This window comes from Chiroxiphia lanceolata, chromosome 17 (assembly GCF_009829145.1).
Source record: "Chiroxiphia lanceolata isolate bChiLan1 chromosome 17, bChiLan1.pri, whole genome shotgun sequence".
Taxonomy (NCBI): Eukaryota; Metazoa; Chordata; class Aves; order Passeriformes; family Pipridae; genus Chiroxiphia; species Chiroxiphia lanceolata.
Genome location: NC_045653.1, coordinates 12,908,502 through 12,923,950, shown reverse-complemented (window position 1 = coordinate 12,923,950; position 15,449 = coordinate 12,908,502). Strand labels below are relative to the sequence as shown.

At 42.0% G+C, this 15,449-nt stretch overlaps 1 protein-coding gene across 1 annotated transcript; it reads left to right on the top strand.

The window, feature by feature from the left end:
• Nucleotides 1-854: 854 nt before the first annotated feature.
• On the top strand, nucleotides 855-13,788 carry LOC116795545 (protein-glutamine gamma-glutamyltransferase 6-like). The gene is made up of 13 exons (XM_032705313.1): nucleotides 855-861; nucleotides 3,446-3,619; nucleotides 4,362-4,601; nucleotides 5,094-5,212; nucleotides 6,189-6,317; nucleotides 7,493-7,670; nucleotides 8,495-8,630; nucleotides 9,278-9,381; nucleotides 10,061-10,303; nucleotides 10,553-10,870; nucleotides 11,421-11,578; nucleotides 13,199-13,332; nucleotides 13,635-13,788. Exons 1-13 carry the CDS (start codon nucleotides 855-857, stop codon nucleotides 13,786-13,788), a joined length of 2,094 nt encoding a protein of 697 aa, XP_032561204.1.
• Nucleotides 13,789-15,449: the final 1,661 nt, after the last annotated feature.

The window sequence follows — 15,449 nt, the reverse complement described above, 5'->3', positions numbered from 1 at the left end:
CCATGCCAAAGAGCTACAGAGAAACTTTGTACGTGCATTATGAACCCCGAACTATAAAGAAAAATTATTATTAGAAGCAGAGACAGCCATTTAAACATTTCTCTTTACTTAACAGAGGTCTCTGATCACAGCTGACTGCATAACAATGCCTTCTCTGGGGGATGTGTTGCTTCACACAGAAGAAATGCAGATTACAGGTAATCACGTCAGGAACAAATAGTAAGAATGCACGTCTGTATTGCAAGAAAGAATGAATTACATGCAGTTATGTGAAAGATCTTCAGGTAGATCTGCCTTAAAAAAAACAGAGTGAAAAAAACCCAAACTACTGAATGACAGTAACACTAATTATTACAAATCTATTTAGATCACTCCATCTTCCAACAGCCAAGCTGTACAACAGGTATATTTGTCTACACTTGCCCTCTCTACATACAATCTCCAAAAACCTAAACTGACACAAACCAAACCATCCAAAATTAAGTTTCTTGCTTCTACTTAAGATTCTGTTTCCTTCATTAGATCTGATTTGGGATGTCTTCCCCTCTAAAACACCAGAATACTGATTATCATCTGTCTTCAGTCATTCACCAGTTTTAAATAACCATAATTGGATTCAAGATTGTGCAATTAAAGCAGTCATCAGTGGATGCTCACGTAGGATATCACTACAAAAACAGTAACTACCAACCACAGGTCACACCCAGCTCGTATAAACTCCAGCCTATGTAGCCAAGTCCAGTCCTGAGCCTTTCATTATTGGTGCTGGTGGAAGAAGATTTAGGATGTTCTTGCACACTTTCGTGTCCATAGCCTGAACCACACACAAGTGAGGAAAAGGAGAAAGAAACCTCATGGCAGGTAAGTTCATCCTGATGGCTCCAGACATCACTCTTCCTATCCAGCTGAGTGAGATTTGCTGAGGAAACAAGATAAATTACATCTAGCTGTTCTCTGAGCAGCTTAGCCCTTTTTAGGTTTAATGTATTTATAGGTTATTCTACTAGAACTGATTTTCTTTTTACTATCATGGGTCTTGAACATATTCTTTTTTACTGTAACACAGAAAAGTAAATTAATATTTTTTTTTCTATCATATCAATTAACTACTCTGTTCAGTGCTTCTGCAGCCATCTAATCAACACTGTTGGCTACTGACTGGGGCATCCAACTGCCCCATGGAAGTCCCAGGCTCTGACATCAAATGATGTCTGGCCTCAGACAGGTCACTTGGTGGCCTCTGGACTCCCACATTCCCCTCCCTACAGAGGGGCCATGGCAGCTTCTCTGTGTGGTGTTGCACTGACTCTCACTGTCCTCATGGCTGGAAAGATCTCTAGTTAGACAGGTGTGTCATGTAATGCACACACACAGAGTCCATCTACAGTTTAGCTTAAAGATGTTTTTCTGTTACAGCTTCAGCTTTCAGTCAAAGGCAAAGAGAACCCTGTGCACATGATCAGCATTTTCAGCAGTGATCACCAGTTCTGCAGGCTTTTGCTTCTGAGCTTGCTCCCAATGTCTGTCCACTACAGGATAGACACCCAAAGAAATTTTTAGAAGTTTGTCCAATTGTACGCTGACAGAATTGTTGAAAATGTGTTTTTCTAACAGACACCAACAGAAGAAAAAGAAATTATAGGATTTAAATTAAAACTGTGAAGATCAAAAGAAGGGTAAATCTGAGCCCACATGGACAGGCTTTATTGTGCTCTTACTCCATATATGATCCAACTTTTTGCTGATCTCCTGCACATATTCACTGGAAATGCCTGTACAAGCAGGGACTTTGCAAGGCAAATCAAACTATTAATGCAGGAAATTCTTGGAGCAAACCACTGCTAGCCACTGCCTTCTTTATCTTTCCAACTTCTCCACACATCCCCTCTTACTCTGTTGGACAACTTCTTTGCCTGTGACATGCCCTGTGACAGCCTCTGATGTGCCCCCTGCCCTGCAGAGCCTGGACACTGAACTCTCACAGGGTGAAGTACAGCAAGACCAAACAACTTCTTTTCAACCCCTGAGGCCCTGCAGAAACACGTTCCAAGTCACTCTTAAATTAGAGGACTTGATGTTGGGGATGATGCTTTCTGTAGGTCCCTTTCATTTACAGATATTTAAGTCAGGAACACAAAGCGATGACGCAAGTGAGGCACTTTCCAGACATTTTGCATCCCGTGGCACAGACACAACGCTCCTGACAGTGGAATTTTTGTCTCCAGGTGACACACATGAAGCAAGACCCTCAGCTGAAAGTGTTTAAACACACTCACAGACTACAGGAAAGCCACCCTTACTGCAGCCTCCAAAATGCACGTGCACATTCACATTTCTTCCAAAAGGCTGAGGAATGAGGACAGTTCTGACTTTGTGAAGACTTCACAGAATATAACTCTCTGCTGCAAACACAGCAGAACACTCAGATCTCACCCTCCCTATTCCTACAGCAGAGCCCTGTGGGTTCCCTCAGATATGAGCCTCTCTCCAAGTGATTCAGGGCAGTGCTAAACCAAGTCCTGTATCTTGGTTCAGTGAAATGATGGAAAGTGTTACATTAGTCTGCAAAGGGTTAATGTGCTTGAGTCACAGCAGGAAATTTTCTTCAAGGGAAACTCCTCTGAAATGCAGTGGGAGAGGCCACTTCACAAACACATATTTTCATAGAGGGATCTGTATTTTTTCTGCTTTTTTCGTTTGTTGCTACCGTTTTTTTAATTCCTCAAGGGACAAAAAAAAGTTTGAAAGCTTTTGTAATCTGTGCTTCAGTGCCCCATTTTCAACAGTGACAACCCATCACGATACGAGAGAGCAACAATAGCACTGCCTCAAGATATGCCACTCCTAGTGCCATCATCTGTCCTCTGCTGGTTATCTTTTTCCAACAGAGTGTGAAATAACAGCCAGCTTCAGGCAACAGGACTGCAAATTAACTGAGATACAAGATATATGAGAAGATAATGTACAAGTTCCACAATGAAGACACCAACCTTCTAGTCATCATCTGTCAGACAGTGCTTCCAGAATCAGGCTTGCACTCGCTCATGAGAGTTTTAATACTTCTTTCTGTACATCTGTAAAGTTCTCTGTGAACTAGAGACCCCCACAGGACCTCACAAGAGCAGGAACATGGGGAACAGAACAGACACTTCAAACTTTGTTTAACAAAGTCTTACCTAAATAGAGCAGGGTTTGATTTTTTTTTTTAAATTCTCTGAATGGGTGTTTTTTCCCTTTCAGAAAGTTGCCTGCAGAAAAGATGCTTTAACTGTTCCTCTACACTGGCATTTTTGCAATTTTTAATAACAGTGGATTTTTCTTTCTCCTAGAGCACATAACACCAGCTATATATAAGTATAATAAAATTACTACATTAGACATGATGAAAAGGTGTACAAGCTTGAAGGAAAACCTTTTTTAATGAACATGTCTTGTGTCTTTCTAGCCCTGAAGATAACAAAAGTCAATTGGCACTCCAAACTAAATAAAGCTGCCCACCACACCTCTGATTACAGCAGCACAGAAGCAATCTTCAGGAGAGGGCAGCCCTTCAACATCTCTCTGAACATCAAAACAACAGTGCAATCTTGGGACAACTTCACCTTTATTGCAAGCACAGGTAATTTCCCCATGGCACTCACCTCATATCTGAGTTATTCCACCTCCAAAATACAGATCTGTGTGGTCCATTCCTGAATCATCAAGCTGTGTCCTGTGTCACGTAGGATTCATCGTCCTTTTAGGCTTAGGAGTTCCCATTTTTAAGTTTCATCTGCAGTTTAAGGAAATATAGAGAGTAAAGGTAATAATTAATAGGAAGGTAGGTGCCATTCTCATTCTAAACCCAAGCCTGTATCTCTGCTCCTGAGGACCTACCTGGAACACTGCAATTTATCTCCATTCTGGTCCCTGAACGTGTTGCAGCTCTACCTCTCACAAACCACCATTCTCAATTCCTCTCCTCCCTTACTTCACCCCTTTTAAAATCCCCTTGATTAACTTCATGTGTTCCCTATTACTAGAACAGCCTACATGACCCAATTCATAAGAGCTCCCACCTGCATCTTGCCAAAAGTCTCCTCCAAAAAATCCTCCAGGCAGCCACTAAATCTTCATGACACGTGTATTAAAATGTGTGGCTCATCCCGCTCACATATTTTTGAACTGTCAAGTTTTCAGGACAACAGACTTGCCCTCTCACTTGCCTGGAATAATTATGGGTGTGCTCACCTCTGGAGTGATTTTCCATTGAATAAACACTTAATCTGACAACCCACACCCTTTCCATGTGGGTTTCCCTGACCCCACGTTTGTCACTCACAGCTGCCACTCAGAATTGCTGTCCCTGTTCTCTCTGGCAGGACCATCTCCAGCAGAATCACAGCAGACCAAGGCCATATTTACCCTCTCAGAGGAGGGTGCCAGTGGCTGGAGTGCAGCCCAGGAGCCCAGCGAGCCTGGCTGCCTCAACTTCACCATCCTCAGCCCAGCCAGCGCCGTCATCGGGCGATACAAACTCAAACTCCAGGTCCTTTCTGGGAACAAGGTCTTTTCAAAAGTCCTGGGCCAGTTTGTGCTACTCTTCAACCCTTGGTGTCCAGGTATGCTTTGATGCATCACGTCCTTCAAATATCTCATGGTCTCAGCCAGGAATTCTGGGGGTCACAGTAAAGTCTGAACCTGACGGTCGCAGCTGCACAAAGTTGGGGTTTTTTGCTCAACATCAAGGATCAAGTTTTTGCCCCTTCTTCAGTGCTTCAAGCTATTAAAGACCCCAGACTTTTGCTTGTAGGATAAAGGATCAGAGGCAGGAAATATTCCAAACATTTATTTTACAATTTTTTTCCCTCTGATCCTTGCATTCAGCTGTAAACCAACCAACATCTACCAGTAAGACACACAGTGAGATTAGGGAAGTTCCCCTCAAAGGAATTTCATGCTGATTTTATTCACTCTCTGAATGATTAGAGAGGTGTAGCAGGGAGTCCTAAGCCTGAATGCAGGGGCAGCCTGACCTGCTCCCTAGATCTCCCCTCTGTGTGAGATTTTCAAAATAATTTCCTTTCAGCCATCGTGTCTCATTCTGCTCTTAGATGATGATGTCTACATGGCTAACGAGAGGGAGCGACAGGAGTATGTCCTGAATGACAGTGGAATCATATTTCAGGGACTGGAAAAAGATATCCAGGAAGAAGCTTGGAACTATGGACAGGTAAAAAACATCCAGAAAACATATTCCAGAAATTTCAAAATAAGCACAGTGGGTAAACAGGCTCTTAAGGAGAGAGAATCATTATCTCAGAATATGAGAGCTCAGTATTCCTTGCTGAGTATTCCTCACTTCAGATTTTCTTACAGATATATGTCTCACTTATCAATACATTACAGCAGCATCAGGATCATTTTCACTGTCTGGCATGTGCTAAGACAGAAATAAAAGAAACAGAGCACAATTTTATTTTTCTTTTGCCCATTACTCAAACTGGTAAAATTGCACTTCATTTTTTGACCCTTGTAAAGGGCAAAGAAAGCCACTAGGCATTGCAAAGCTGGTACATCTAAATATTTACATAGTAAATATACATAGTGATGTATTACAACTAGTAACTATTTACACAGTTAATACATAGTAAATATTTACATAAATATTTACATGCTCACTAACAGGCACTAAAAGGATATCCCAGGTCAGTGGGGCAGCCTTGCCTGGCCACCTCCATACAGCAGAACACTTGGGCGTTCTCTGGGCCCAGCACAGCATCCCTGTGACCCTAATCCACAATAATTGTGTTTGTGGGTTTCTTTCAGTTCAGGTGATCTGCTGACAGGAGGTGCAGGCAGCCCATGGGAGCAAAGCTTTCGTAACAGGAGGGTTCCTGTGGGGGCACGGCAGGATGTGGGAGGGTGTGAATCCTGCTGAGCCCGACCTGCAGTGGTCCTGTCTGCTCCACCAGGACACATAATGTCTTTGTGGATGCCAGTGGCCATGGCCCCACACCGTGCTCACAGACATCTTGTCTTTAAAATCCCATGGAGAGCCAGCAGCCTGGTGCTCGTGTTTTCTTCTTGGCCCTATATACAGATAACACCTCTATTACCAACGTTATCCTGTTGTGCCAGGATCAGGAAAATGGATGGGGAGTTTATTCTGGGGTTTCCTTATGAAATTAGCCTTGTTTTGATTTCAGTTTGAAGAGGATATCCTTGATATCTCTCTGGCTATACTGGATCGGAGCCTGAACCACCGAGAAGATCCAGCTGTTGATGTATCCAACCGAAACAACCCTGTCTATGTGAGCAGGGTGATCAGTGCTATGGTAAAATGATCCATCACTTACAGCTCTACATGCACTTACTAACAAAACCCCAACTCCTGAGTGTGACTCTCTCAATATATTATAGGTCTAGGTAACTGTTCTGCAACACAATAGTTACAAAAGAGGTAAAATACCCCAAAAGTTCAATTTACCTTCTTCCCAAGAGTTTGCTCATAACTAAAGGAATATTTCCAAGAACTTTTGGGGAACACTGAATCTCAGATATATTTTCCTAACAGATTTTCAGTCCATTAGATCTTCTTGCTAATTTGGAAAGCCTGAAATCACTTGCTAAGTTTTTCAAATACCGAGAGAAGCATGAAATATTTTGGAAAACCAGTGCTGTTATGGCCACATTTAATGTGTGGATTTAGTATTCTTCACTTAAGGGATATTTGTTCAGTGAGGCCTTTATGCATTTCCTGCAACAAATACTTGCACAGCACACACACATGCTCACAAACACATAAATGCACAACCAGGCAACTGAAAAGTTTTCCATTTTATAAATAATACATACCTTCCCACTTTCTTTAGCTGAGATTCCTCCTTTACAGCTGTGATACTTTTCAGCCTTTTAGACAGCACTCACTTTAGGCAATTTCAGCTTCAACATGAGGTAAATAACTCCTCTTAGATGTACAAAATTACTAAAAGTATGAATACTTAGGAAAAAATAAATAAATAAGAACTCACTGCTCTCTGTACCACCACGTGACACTTAGGGCTCTACACTGGATGTGCACAAATATATGCAACCACATCTAACAAGTTTGAGCAAGCTATAAGTACTATATGCACACTTGCAGCAAATGCACATTCAGAGAAAATATTGACTTCTCAAGCCTTCCACATAAATCACCCAAGAACCTGAAACAATACTGAATGCACAGTACAATGACACACAAAGAGGTGAAATCCATCGGTGAAACAGAGAAGGTGTAAACAGAAAATATAAACTGAAAACAAGGCAGTTTTGAATCATCAGACTCTACAATCTGATCTGGGCTTGGTGCAATCGTTGCACTCGAACAGACAAAATTCTAAGGCTCAAAGGCTGTGTCCCACCACCCAGCCCATGAGAACAGTGGCACCCACAGGCTCACTTCTGCCTCTTTCCCTCCCTCTCTTCTTCTGCAAATATTTGAATTCTCTCATGAGAAGGACTCTTGCAGGTCAACAGCAACGACGAGAAGGGAGTAGTGGAAGGGAAGTGGAACGGGAGGTACCGCTCCGGGACGAACCCCCTGCAGTGGAGCGGGAGTGTGACCATCCTTCGCAAGTGGCACAGGGGGAGGTACAGACCCGTCCGCTATGGCCAGTGCTGGGTCTTTGCAGGAGTCACCTGCACAGGTATGAAGGGATGAAGAACGAGACCAGAATGATACCAGGAAGGCAGCTCACTAGAATTGCTGTAGTTTTAACTTTCTGACAGTGTTGTTGAAGTTGTTCCAACTGTGGCAGAGAGAGAGAAGAACCTCTGCTCCCCACAGGTGAAGGGTCTATTTTAAACAGCCACAGGTTGCAATACTGCACCCCAAACAAAAATCAAAGTGGTTTGCCAGGCTGGGCTGGTGAAAAGAGCAAGGTTTCCTGTTTCACAGCTAGGATTCAAAGAATACCAGTGATCTTTTAAGCCCACCTCCTCACAATCCCATTTTCTACTGCTATGTCTTACCTACTGCTGACACAAAACCAAGTCACAATTCTAAGGACCTGTAAAAGGAGCTGCAAGTCAGGAAGAGCATTTCTTACTAGTAGTTTCCATTTAGAACTGCTCTGAGACACAAGAGCTTTTTTGGGGAAAGTACAGAGGAAAAATAATGCAATTGAAAGGTATATCTCAGAAAGTAAAAGGAAAAAGAAGCAAGTAACAGAGGAACAAATAGAGGGAATATGGGAGAGAGACCAGGAGGAAGAATCAAAGATTAAAATAAATGGGTGAATCTCACTCTGTTAAAAGGACATGGCAGCTAAGAATGTCACGTGAGTGGAAGTGTCTTCTGAGCAATTGTGCACAATGAATGTGACTTGTATCATATCTGGAGGAAAATTACTGGGGGTTTGTTTCCCCTCTGAAAACATACAATAGACTGTTTTGCCAAGAAAAACAGAAAAATACTTTTTAAATGTGTTAAAACAGGTTTACAGAACTTTTATGATATTCTATATTGCAGTACTGAGATGCTTGGGAATACCTACTCGTGTTATTACCAACTTCAACTCTGCCCATGACACCAATATAAATCTGAGTATTGATAAGTACATTGACATTTCTGGAAAGACCCTGCACTTGACTGAAGACAGTGTGTGGTAAATATACATATTTTTAAGTACTTCTTCCATTACATTCCCCACTAATTAAAAGAATCACGCTCCTGAAAAACTACTCCAACCTCATGCTGCCAGTGCTATAAAACCCCACACCAAAGAATCCACAGAGTGTTCAGAAATTCAATAAGTAGTCAACTTCATGATTTTGAAGAGTCAACAAAGGAGATGCTGTTTCACCTCAGAGAAGCTGTTAAAAATTGTTCTTTTGACAAACAAGTGCCCACAAATTATCACACTGTGCAGATGTGTTGTACTGCAGCATCAGTTCCTCAGTCACCAAGCACAACACACCATCTGGACTGAATGGGACAATGGTGACATGAAGTAGAAAGAAATCATGAGTTAAATACCAACAGATAGCAAAGTGCACAGGAGACCTTTCGCTGTTTGTTCTAGAATGTCCAAAATTGAATTCTTGACTCTGTGATGAATTATTTTCCTTTTAACATTTCTTTTTCATAATGTCTCAACATTTCTGAGAGATCTGAACACAAAAATCTGGCACAAAAGGGGAAAGAGGTACTCATGTAACGAGCCAGCAGCTGCTCTCTCCACAGTTTTCATTCACTCAGGATTATTTTTTGCATTGTATTAATCAGGTATTCCATATTCCGCCTCCCTTACAGGAATTTCCATGTCTGGAATGAAAGCTGGTTCGCTAGAAGAGATCTTGGTTCTTTTTATGATGGGTGGCAGGTTCTGGATGCAACACCCCAGGAAAAAAGCAAAGGTAACACTGTTGTAAACGTAAAAATATCCCCATAGATAGTGTTATTCTGAAAGATTGCCACTGAAATTTCAGGACAACTCTCTTCTATACATCCCCTGTAGACACAGCATTACTTTTGGTGCACAAGAAAAGCAATATCCACATCAATCTCCAGTAGGCAGCTTTTCTGTCAGCCTCTGGGTCGCTTACCAGCACGTCAGTTCTTCCTTTTCTTTCATTTTGATTCTCTGCCTCCACAACAGCCAGCACATCTGAAGTTCACTTATCCTGCCCTTGCTTGTCTCAGCTCCTAACACCACACAGCCTCATTCCCCAATACAAAGTTTAACAAATTTAGTTTCTTGGATCTTCTCAGTGCATTGTTGACTCCCATCCCTTTGGTCTGACCTGGCTCACACCCTCTCCTCTCCTTTCACCAGACAGCTTTGCTGGCAGCCTTGCAGCCTTTGCAGGGTGAAACATTTCACACAGCACACATCATAAGAAGCTTTAGCTCTCCCTAACAACCTCCCACCTTTTGATAGAAAAGGCATGTGAGTCTCTGGGCATTCTGTTACCATAATACACAGACACACAAACAGTGAATTTCACCCAAATGCGTCTTTGGAGTGACTGCCAGCGTGAGGATTTATGTTCTTTTGCAAGAGGCAGTTGTTTGACTTCTCCCTCTCCAATACAGGCATCTATCAGTGTGGTCCTGCCTCCATCAGAGCCATCAAAGAAGGGGATGTGAACCTGGATTATGACAGCCCATTTGTGTTTGCAGCAGTGAATGCTGACTGTGTCACCTGGATTCGCCACAGCAAGAAAAGAAAGGAGAGGATTCATTCCAACACCAGGAAGATTGGGAAACGTATCAGCACCAAAGCAGTGGGCACCAACTCCCGTGTGGATGTCACTGCTAATTACAAATATCCAGAAGGTAAATTCTTTATTACAGTTGTCTTATCACTGATGATCAGAAGTGAAAAGAATTTAGGCCTTTGTTGGTCTGAGGATTGACTTAATTTCTTTACTTCTTCTAGAGCAAAGTAGCTGTGTTAGATCTCACTTTCTCCTCTTGAGTATCTTTGCCCTTCTCAGCCTTACTAAATTTCTGAGATCAATCCTGGCTCCACTGCACTGTATCCAGTACACACAAAATCTCTGACCATGTTATCTTTCCAAGCAGGATCCTCAAAAGAAAGGCAGGTGTACAAAAAAGCACTGAAGCTGCTTGGTGTGAGAAGAACCGGAAAAAACCCCAAAATTAGAAAACCTAAAAGGCGATTTTCAAGGGCACAAACCCCCAGTATCTCAGGGAAGCTGATCCTCAATGCATCTCCTGTGATTGGCCAGGACATCCTCCTTACCTTGTCACTCAGAAACCTGATCTCAGATTTCAAGACCATAAAAGTTAAATTGAAGGCTTCAGCCATTCTCTACACAAGAAGACCAAAGGCAGAGATTTTAGAGCTGTATAGGTCTATTAAACTGGGATCAGAAGAAGGTAATTTTAATTTTATTACACCTTTTATTGCAGAACAAGACATAGTTTTGGTTTGTGGTCAAATCAAATGGAAATAAAGAATGGCTCAAGAAGTGTATGACCTGCAATCAGCTGGAGGTCAAGGCTATTCAGGGGAAGAGAAACATTCATATTTCCCTCTCTTAAGCGTTTGCTTTTGGGCACTGTCAGAAAAGATACTGAGCAAGGAGACCTTTTGTCTGACCAAGCAGAGCCACTGTTGGTGCTACATTATGACCTTTTTTGCTAAGAGAAAACAACTAAGAGACATACACTGGACACTAGGGAGCTACCCACATATACCCACCCTCAGATCTGTCCAGCTACCAAACTGTACCTGATAATTCAGTGTTCTATGTGAATGGAAGCAGAAGTCACTTATGAGCATCATTCCTGTCTGTGGGTGTCAACACCCACAAATGTGCAGCCCCAGGGTGATGGTGTACATGCTCCTTTAAATACAAGTACCTCACAGATAGCAGGGACTTAGAAAAAGGAAGAGAGGGAAATTTTGTTTCCATTTCCATTCCAGTGAAGGAGTTTTCATTCGGGATCCCCTATTCCCAATACAAAAACTCCCTGATGGACGACAGGAAGATCCTGGTGACTGCTGTGTGCCAAATCAAAAAGGGAGCCTCGCTTCTGGTTGAGAAGGACATTGTCCTTCAGGATCCTTTTCTCACCATCAAGGTAATAACAAGTCCCCTCTGTGACCCTTGAGAGACATGTTGAGAAAAAGCAACTAGAATTCCCACTCCTCACGGGAAGGAGTGTGGGAAGTGAAATCAAGGTGACTGGATCTTGTTGCTCTGGTAATGGGCCATATGAAGTACACTAAGGAAAAGCAAACCTGTCCATGGCATAGCTGTGATATTCTTGCCAGTGCTTGTTAAAGCACTGATAAAGGTCTCAGTGTTACAAGAGTTACAAGGCAAGCTTATCTGCAGAGAGACAGGACAGAGAGGGACAGAGAAATCTGGGCTGTATTTAGTCCTCCCCTTTTGTCAAAGGAGTCTGATCAATCTCTTCCAGTTTATTTAGGAAGACTGATTTTTACCAAAGACATCCTCACTGGCCAGCTGATAATGCCTGGGGCTGTGAGGCTTTTTATTACTAATATTCAAGGAAGTTCTTTCACAGGAAAAGAGGCACTTTCCACCTTCTGCAACATCTTCCCAAATGATTAAACAGAACTGGAGGCTTTTTTTTTTTTCTTTCCACTCAAGACTGACCTCTGACAAATATTGTACAATGAATAAAAAGTTCTTAGTCTACAGGAAAGACTCTGTACTATGTTTGCCTAGGGACAGTCCTGGATTTGCATGGTCCATCATATCCATATCAATGAGTTTAACTGGTTTTGGACAGCACACTCATGTGCTGACTGTATCACACACAGGATCAAATGCTGTCTGCCCATCTTACTGTAAACAACACAGGGGGAATATGGTCATTTGCAGAGTCTTTCAGAGCCTCCAGACTGGATTAGCCACCCCAAACCACTATGCCACTAACAAACAAGAAAAGCAAGGCAACACACAGGAGTAAAATGTGTGAATTTTTGGTGATTTCTGAATACCAGGTTCTAGTGAGACTTTGTACAAAGTCTCTGTGCTGACCCATGCAAACAACGGGGTCAGCTTCTGCAGGGCAGGCACCAGGATTAAATCACTTCAATTCAGTGACTAAGATTTAAGAGGTCTTTCTGTTTCTGCTGACTGAAACTTCTCTATAAACATACAGACAGTAATAGAGAAATGCAACTGGGGTAAAGGACTTCTCCATTATGTTAACTAATATTATATTATCCACAAACAACCCGATATGACACTTCCACTTTATCTCAGTCAAAATAAGGTAATGAATATGTTTACTTGCTAATTTGCTTTTTTTTTTTTTTGCCTGAAACACCACAATTCACACCTTCCATATTCTCTAATCCTAAACTTCCATTTAGCCTAACTAAAGCTAATTTAACATAAGCTGCCTCCAGTCAGCCATAGTTAATAGTTGTATTCTTATTTTGTTCTCACTGACAAGTGTCATATATTGTGCTATACCTAACACCATACACTGCCCTAGTTAAAATGTTAAGATTAAATGGTAGATTCAACAGTAGTTTGTTCTTTCTCAGTCACAGTGGGTGGCTCATTCGAGGCTGAACTCTGATACCAATGTATAAATTCCTGGCCTCTTCCTGTCCAGGAAATCCTAAGAGGGTAAATGGTTTGAAGTGGGAATGAAAAGAGAAAAGCACAAGAAATAGGTGAGAATAACACTGTGGCTGAGCAAGATGTTTTCTCTCTGTAGGTCCTTGGTCCAACAGTGGTACACCAGGCTGTTAATGTGGAGGTCACATTTACCAACCCACTGTCTGATGAGGTGACAGACTGTGTACTGAGAGCTGAAGGTAGTGGCCTGCTCAAAGAGCAACTCAGAATCAGGTATGTAAATGCTGCTGGCTGAAAACTCACTCACTTTGGGGAGAAATCTGGAATACTAGTGGGTTTTTAAAAGTATTCTGTCAAGCTCATGACTTTTGTTGGCACCAACCTTGTACAAATACTGTCATGTCAGTACTCTCCATATACCAGCTGGAGTTTTTTACACCTCTTTCACCAAGCTTTGAATTACGGGATGCTCAGGGGGTGGAGAGATGTCATACTGTCTTGGATTTGGGGATCTGAAGAATACACAGCAAGGAATTTTCAGCTGCTTGACCTTACAAATGCATTCTCTCTTTTAGTGTGGCAAGAATGGCCCCCATGGAGAGTTCAACAGTCCAGTTTGAAATCATTCCCTACAGGAGTGGCACCAGGCAGCTTCAGGTGGACTTGGTTTGCATCCATTTTTCAGACATTAAGGGATTTGTGACGCTTGATGTGGCTCCTACTCAGTGATATAACCTGTACATCAGTTCATTTGTGCCTGTTTATGAGGCTGGTGCACTGTCCATACATTATTATGACTGGGAGCACAGAAATGCAGATTACTCAGCCAAAGCAAAGTGATGTAATGTGAGTGGAAACTAATAAAAAGGTACCACACACACTGTACTGTAAAGACAGCGTCGCCTTTTTCAATCCCTAACCTGTTTTATGGACCTTCACACATACAATTACTAGTGGAAATTATTATATAATTTAAATTGAAGGAGAGGATCAAGTGTGATGGCTTTCAGCATTAGAGCCTGTAGCAATAATAGCAGCTGGATTTCCAAGGAACATAATTTAAAATCACTGGTTTCATAAGCTTCACAGAATGTAATTTAATCATCACAGAATCACAGAATGGTTTGGTTGGAAGGGACCTTAAAGCTCATCTCGTTCCAACCCTCCTGCCATAGTCAGAAACTTCTCACTTTTATCAGCAAAAATTGGCCAAATTGACAAAAAGCACCCTATGACATTTATTTTTGTTTTGTACTGGAACCACCTTCAAGGTTGTTGTTTGCCAATGGCTGCTGCCACTCAGTACAGCCCTTTCTCTGTCTTTTACAAAACCATTGCATCTACCCTCCTAAATTATGTTAGAGGAAGTTCCACCTGTTTCCTTTCGTGCAGGTATGACAAAGCAGACAAGAAAAAAAAAAAGATTTCTCTGTTTGCAAAGGCAGATACTTTTCACTACCAGAAGTGCTCAGAAAGCACAGGCTGGGAATAAAAGGTGCAGGACAATACAATCAGAAGGACGTATGAAAATTCACATTTAACAATCCCATATCCTCATTCTGCAAAGCTGCTTAAAGCAGATCATCATTCATGAGGAACACACTGAGCCAGCCATATCTAAATCCCTAAATGTGTCCATTCATTCCTTGCAAAGTTAACAAGCCAAAATAGCAAAGATATGAATGCTCCTAAGAGACAATTTGACTTTTTCCACTTGACACCAAGTACTGTCCGGCAATGCAGACGCAGAAAGAATGTTCCGTGAGCACAAACTGACCCTGTGACACAGGTTAAACTGAGGTCTCATTTAAATTTCTTTGATTTAAAGCCAGCAAAATCTCCAAAACATGTAAACTCCTGTTTTATTACATCAATTACACTGTTTTGCCACCCACACACACACTTCAGGGGATACGGAAGCTGGTTAAAACAAGTCAGCCCAGAGAGACTGGAATGAAGGTTGAAAAGGACACACACACATACACACAGGAATTCAGATTTCTCCAGGCAAAGAAGAGGGGAATAGGCAGCTTTGCACCTATCAATTAAGTCTTGCAGGATCTTGGAAAGTCAGGGTATAGGATCCTCCACCAGCCTCAGAGAAGGCCTTGAGGTAGTGATGGTATTTCACAAAATCTCATTAAATCTTGCAAGAATGCAGACTGACATTACATTTAATACACAATGCAGCCAAACCATTCCAATTCCTTCCAGTATTCCTTCTTAAACACGATCCAGGCAATTATTTCAGACAGTGTTTGTCACAGGAGCTTGGAGTGACCTCATCCTAATTATCTGCAAAGGAAGCCTGCTGTTCAAAGGGAAATCAGCTGTAAAGCCTGTGCCAAGTTCCAAGCTTTGCAACACTCGTTGGGTTTTCACAGTGTCAG

Excerpts from the sequence above, each read along its gene's own strand:
- LOC116795545 (XM_032705313.1), top strand. Across the intron at positions 10,304-10,552 it reads TAATTACAAATATCCAGAAG|GATCCTCAAAAGAAAGGCAG; the intron begins GTAAATTCTTTA and ends CTTTCCAAGCAG. Across the intron at positions 10,871-11,420 it reads TAAACTGGGATCAGAAGAAG|TGAAGGAGTTTTCATTCGGG; the intron begins GTAATTTTAATT and ends TTTCCATTCCAG.